At 43.2% G+C, this 6,803-nt stretch overlaps 1 protein-coding gene across 1 annotated transcript in view; it reads right to left on the bottom strand.

Annotated features, from left to right (window-relative positions):
* Positions 1 to 6,803, bottom strand: part of LOC123745740 (uncharacterized) — a 44,366-nt gene that overhangs the window by 1,060 nt on the left and 36,503 nt on the right. The window contains exons 5-6 of the mRNA XM_045726560.2: positions 1,323 to 1,569; positions 1 to 311 (exon numbers count right to left, since the gene is read on the bottom strand). The exon at positions 1 to 311 is cut by the window's left edge and continues 1,060 nt beyond it. Of these exons, the coding sequence (XP_045582516.2) occupies positions 49 to 311; positions 1,323 to 1,569 (510 nt within the window). The 3' untranslated portion in view covers positions 1 to 48. The remainder of the gene's footprint in view (positions 312 to 1,322; positions 1,570 to 6,803) is intronic.

Genomic DNA, 6,803 nt, shown 5'->3' with positions numbered 1-6,803 from the left:
CCGGTCTACTACCACCACCGAATCTACTACGACAATCGCTAACGCCGCTTACGTGCTCAGAAAGACAGTCAGCTTAATAACAACGGCGTCGTTGTTAATGTAGTTGCGGGATCGAAGTGTCTCCTTCGTGAACCCGAGGCCAACGCATTCGTAGTTGTCGCCCGAGCCGGGCCGCCTCCAGTGCCAGCCGGAGCAGAGTTGAGTCGGGTCCCAGATGCGGCTGGTCAGGTCCTCTGGGTCGAAGCCGTGGTCCAGAATGTTAATTCTGTGCTTGAGTTTGAAGGGCCAGTCGAGCGTGGAGTCGTAGTCACCTGAGGCAGAGAGAGAGAGATATAGAGGGTATTTTTAGAGTGGTTATCTTGGGGATGGGGTGGAGGATTGGCGGGGGGAAATACACGGGGTTAGTTAATAGTGTATATCAGGGCTCTATCCCAGAGTATCGGGTGCTCTGTCCCACGGTATCGAGGCTCTTAACGTTTCGGTGTAATTTTGATACCCGTTCGAGCTCTGAGCACTATCTCCTTCCCTGATGACCAACTCTTACGCGAGGTGCTGAAAGCTACGAGAGGATTTGTGACTGCGACTTATTCAAATGTGAGTCGCATGAAGACCCACCTGAATAGCCTAGCATGATGAAGAGGAACAAAGCACGCAGTGAAGCAAGCTACTGATGCTTTAATTGAACCAATAAATGACTCTGATGTTCATTCAGACGAGTGCTGAGAGAAGGATGATCTATTCCCTCACACCTTCCTCCTTTTTATATAATATAGGACTACGTTTTCAACCTTCCATATTTCTAGAATAGTGCCTAACTTTTTTATTTTATTTTATTGTATGTGCTTGACTTTGGCTCACTCAGCTCCTAACATTCTTTTAAGATGATAGAAAATAATTTGCCAGAAACTCATGCCAGTATACATGGTGGATTTTATACAGTCAGTTCTCTGAGTGAATGGACTTTACTCTCCCAGGAAATGTATGCAAGTTTTCGGTGATGCTAAATGCTATCACCAGGAGGAAATTTATTCATACACACACACACACACACTGAGTTTCAAGGCGTTATACGACAAAGAGTACTGGGAAGACGGGACACCACGAGCGTAGCTCTCATGCTGTAACTAAACTTAGGCAATTATACTTGGGTAATTACACACACAAACACCCCCTTCAGAACTCTGCCCCCACACTCATACACACACTCATTAATGCCACAGTGCAGTTTAGAATGTGGCTTTAATCGAAAGGTAAGTTTAATAATTATTCTTAGTTATCGAAAAATTACCTTTGAAAAAATACTTCTCTCTCTCACAACTTACCCTCAGTTAATCCAACATGAACGTAGACATTCTCTCCTCTGTGGTTAGGATAAATCCTCATATACATCCTGTATCCTTCCTGGAAGACGTAGAAGCTCTCGGACCTGAGGGAGCGTTGCCTGCCCCAGTTACTCATCTTGTAGTTAATGTCCCCGACCCGCCAGTAGTAAGTGAACACCCTCCACCCATCCTCTCGGTGCATCGTCGAGTTGAAGTGGTAGATCTCTGTCTGGCGGGGACTCTGCTCCTGAGGGAGGGGCAAGAGGGGGGTAGATTAGTGGGAAGGTAGATGACCTGGAATGGTAGAGTGTGTTGATGTATGTACTCCTGAGGGCTTGGTGGGAGGTGGAGAGGTAGTGGTGTGTACGTCTATGACTATCAGTGACAAGCTTTTTTGTCTTTGGAAATACTGGATAAGACTGAATGGGGATAAGCATGGTGCTTTCGTACGAGTGAATATATAGGGTGCTGTTCGTACAAGTGAGTATACATGGTGCTGTTCGTACACGAGTGAATATACATGGTGCTGTTCGTACAAGTGAGTATACATGGTGCTGTTCGTACGAGTGGATATACATGGTGCTGTTCGTACGAGTGAGTATACATGGTGTTGTTCGTACGAGTGAATATACATGGTGTTGTTCGTACAAGTGAGTATACATGATGCTGTTCGTACGAGTGAATATACATGGTGCTGTTCGTACGAGTGAATATACATGGTACTGTTCATACGAGTGAATATACATGATGCTGTTCGTACGAGTGAGTATACGTGGGTGCTGTTCGTACGAGTGAATATACATGGTACTGTATCATTTAAGCCGCAAGAAAATTAAAAAAAAGGTTGCCTTTGACGCAAGATCAATCCTTGATGAAAGTCAGGTTACAATACCCAGCTCATTTCTCCTTTATAGAATAATCTCAAAGGGAAGTTCGCAGTTCAATTAGATCCGAAATAAAAACAATTATATTCTACAAATCCAAGTGAATATGAACTATTTTTCCCTAAACAAATATAAAAATTTGCCATTACTCTTTATGTATGACAAATATAAATAATATATTGTTATCTATACAATTGTTACATTTATACAATTCATATTTACAGTACATATATAATACATATGTATTACATATTGCGAAAAATATATATATTGGTAATAGAAATATTTTATATATATAATTTTTTTAATCAAATACAGTTAGTATTTCTAACACACATTGAGTTATGGTCATCTATTGTTTAGTTCTTCGTCCAGCTCAATCATTTGCGCTGGACGGAAGAGTGACAATTTCGCCTCTTGCAGGTCGGCGTTCAATCCCCGACCGTTCAAGTGGTTAGGCACCATTCCTTCCCACCCTCCTTACCCACGTCCCATCCTAAATCCTTCTCCTGATCCCTCTCAAGAGCTATATAGCCGGAATAGGGTGGCGCCTTCTCCTGATAGTTCCCATCCTTTCCCTATAACATCCAGAGGTTTCAACAAGGTTTATGCAATGCAGACAGCATATAAACAATGCAGGCAGCATATAAACAATGCAGGCAGCATATAAACAATGCAGGCAGCATATAAACAATGCAGGCAGCATATAAACAATGCAGGCAGCATATAAACAATGCAGGCAGCATATAAACAATGCAGGCAGCATATAAACAATGCAGACAGCATATAAACAATGCAGGCAGCATATAAACAATGCAGGCAGCATATAAACAATGCAGGCAGCATATAAACAATGCAGGCAGCATATAAACAATGCAGGCAGCATATAAACAATGCAGGCAGCATATAAACAATGCAGGCAGCATATAAACAATGCAGGCAGCATATAAACAATGCAGGCAGCATATAAACAATGCAGACAGCATATAAACAATGCAGGCAGCAAGTAAAGCTGTTTGCTATGACAGCGAGAGATGTTGAGATATTTCTTACGAATTTCTTGACCAAACTATTCTTTAGAAGTGCTATATTATATATATTTTTTTGGGGGTGGGGGTTACAGGTGGTTATTTTTTGTGTGAAGTTGTTATTGTTGTAAACAACGCAGTTGTTACTTTTATTGATGGTTAAGGGTTTATTCTTATACGTCTTGGGAGAAGTAAAGGAGGTTCCTTGTTTGTTTTTATAACTCTCTCTCTTCTCTCTCTCTCTCTCTCTCTCTCTCTCTCTCTCTCTCTCTCTCTCTCTCTCTCTCTCTCTCCCTCTCTCTCTCTCTCTCTCTCTCTCTCTCTCTCTCTCTCTCTCTCTCTCTCTCTCTCTCTCTCTCTCTCTCTCCATCCCCTCCCGTCCTATCTATCTATCTTACACTGCGTTTACCTTGCTCTCTTTTCTCCATCTCTTTTATTTGTGTTTAATCTCTTTCTCTTCTACTTTCCTCTATCTCCCTCCCTCCCTCCCTCCCTCCCCTACCGTACACCTTTATTCCATTCCTTTCTCTCTCCGACGAAAACAATTCCAATTTCGCACGTGAACAGCGTAGCCGTGTCCAATTGGTCGTCTGGTTCGCGCCTGGCGAGCCTCGAGTTAGCCAATCAGACTTTTCCAATTCCCTTTTCTTCACAGTGTAGCTTAAGAGTGGTTGAGTGAATGACCTCGTCTCAGTGTACTGAAGACACTGCAGTGGAATGAGGTGTTGATTTGTGCACTTGTGTTTGAGTGCGTTTGAGTGCGTTCAAACATCAATTTATCTTCAAATTTGATATGAACAAAGGCAACTGCAGAAGGCCTAATGGCCCATACGAGGCAGCTGATAAGAACCATAATATGTGTTAGAACCAGGCTGTAGCTGCTGGGCTCCACCTTATCAATTGTCTGTAGATTAAGGTAAAGATTATTGGTCTCTTTGCTCCTGCGTAATATTGATTAAATCTTTGGATGAACACGTTTTGGGGTCAGCCGCATCTTGGGCGAGGATCGGCTGAGGGCTGGTTACTCTAAATGCTTAATTTATTTACTGGAGATATGAATGATTGCTAACAGAACCAACACACACAATCTAACCTACCATAGCCCCCTTGTATACATAGAAGTCGAGTTTTTATTAATTTCTGCTTGAGAAAATGTCGTTTTTAATTATAAAAAAAAATACGAATGTGCCTTTAGGGGCGAGAATAGTTTGTTTGAACACAGTTCTGAGAGTGGAGGCACTGTGGGCTCTGATTGTATTTATAATATAAAGGATCCTTACACAATCTCTGCACCTCTGCGATTGTTGCTACAAGACTACAGAGGGGGAGCCGGTCGGCCGAGCGGACAGCACGCTGGATTTGTGATCCTGTGGTCCTGGGTTCGATCCCAGGCGCCGGCGAGAAATAATGGGCAGAGTTTCTTTCACCCTATGCCCCTGTTACCTAGCAGTAAAATAGGTACCTGAATCGCTACGGACCTCCACCAGAGTTTCCTCTGGCTTCATCCTGGCCAGGCATAGATCTGGGTGTTAGTCAGCTGTCACGGGCTGCTTCCTGGGGGTGGAGGCCTGGTCGAGGACTGGGCCGCGGGGACATTAAAGCCCCGAAATCATCTCAAGATAACCTCAAGAGGGTGGGTAAGGGCCTTGTTGGGCTGTTAGTGCCTATCCTTATGTAAATCTCGTCTCCAAAGTTATCCTCATCAAAGTACTCTTGATTTTCTTATGATCTCAAACTTGTGAAAGGACAAGAAGCTGTTAAAAATATCCCCGAATGTTGTTTTATGTTGATTAGTCGCATTCTTCAGTGCCAGTTTCCGCTGGCACTTGCCACGAGTAGCTGGCACTGAGGCTGGCGAGGGCCAACCCATGTGCGAATTAACGCCTAATGCCATGCTTACGGGAGCCGTTAAACTTAACTGCCGGTTAATGGTAAGAATTACCTGCCGTTTGGTTATAAACTTGATCGATGTTGCGTGTCCGTCACTTTCCTTGGAAGGAGCTTACAAGTCTTGTTCAGTGTCGAGTTTGTTGTAGTTTCCCGTCATGAACATGTCTCAGATTTCTAGACTTAAGGAACATTAGGTATTGCTAGAGCTTTTCCTCCAAGTAAGTCTTTTAGAAAGAAGGCACTTGTTTCCTCCAAGTAAGTCTTGAAGAAAGAAGGAACTTGTTTCCTCCAAGTAAGTCTTGAAGAAAGAAGGATGCTGTTTTCAGAACAACGTTCCTCTTAGTGTAATTGGTAAAGCATCTTCAGCTTTATCTCAGATGATGATAAAGATGAAGCCACCCAAAAGGTGGCACGGGCATGAATAGCCCGTAAGTGGAGGCCCTTTGGAGCCATTACCAGTATCAATAGCCGATACTGGATATCTGTGGCTGGATGGGGATCTTTAAGGTCGCTTGTAGTTTTTATTTTCTGTAGGAGGTTTAGTCGCCAGGTTGTAGTTTAATGTGTAAAGCGACGCTGTATATTTGACCTTTATCTCAGATTTTAGACACACACTTATATGTTGTGTTAACAACCCGCCAAACACACCGAAACTACGACGTTGGTACAACGTTCGAACAAGTTTTAACACCTCCTAACCAGTTATAACAACCAATATAGCAAGTTGTAACAACGTTCTAATACGTCATAAACACGTTAAGCCCAGATGTAACAACTTTATTACAAGTTGTAACAAGCGGAAAATAGAGACAGTTTCGGTTTGTGTTTCCAGGGAATCAAGCTGACGATCCGGCGCGAGGCTGAAGCTTTTCTCCACAAAACACCTTGAGGTTACCTTTTGGTGCTTCCGGGGCTTAGCGTCCCCGCGGCCCGGTCGTCGACCAGGCCTCCTGGTTGCCGGATTGATCAACCAGGCTGTTGGACGCGGCTGCTCGCAGCCTGACGTATGGAGTCACAGCCTGGTTGATCAGGTATCCTTTGGAGGATACCTGATCCCATAATGTTCTGGTAGAACATAAATAAACTGAAGAGGATTTAATACGTGTTCCATTTTAAGTATTGCAAGGAATACCACCATTCCAGTTGACACCTCACGAGACTATTGGTCTATTTTACATATCACAAGAAACAACATTGGCATAATTTACCTATTGAAGGATACTTCCTCGTTCCATATTTACTCAAAGAATCAAACCTTCCCATTGTCATTCCTGATGGACAGGTTATCTGAACGGATGATATCTGAGCCTGAAGACTTAAAACTTCGAAGTAACTAAATGACCACATGGACATTAGAAATAATTTTGTCAAGTGTCTGAGTAGTGAACAAAGGGAATGCACTATAGAGTGATGTGGTGGAGGCAGACTCCATGCATACACAGTTTCAAAAGTAGATAAGATAAGAGCCTAGATGGTTCAGCAACATTTATACCAGTTGACTGACGGTTGAGAGGTGGGACCAAAGAGCCAAATCTCAATCCTCTCAAGCACAGTTAGGGGAAGTACAATTAGATGAACACACACACACACACACACACACACACACACACACACACACACACACACACACACACACACACACACACACGATAACCAAACGACATATTTCTCGAGCACAA

This window comes from Procambarus clarkii, chromosome 88 (assembly GCF_040958095.1).
Source record: "Procambarus clarkii isolate CNS0578487 chromosome 88, FALCON_Pclarkii_2.0, whole genome shotgun sequence".
NCBI classification, from domain to species: domain Eukaryota; kingdom Metazoa; phylum Arthropoda; class Malacostraca; order Decapoda; family Cambaridae; genus Procambarus; species Procambarus clarkii.
This window is presented reverse-complemented; position numbering and strand designations above follow the sequence as displayed.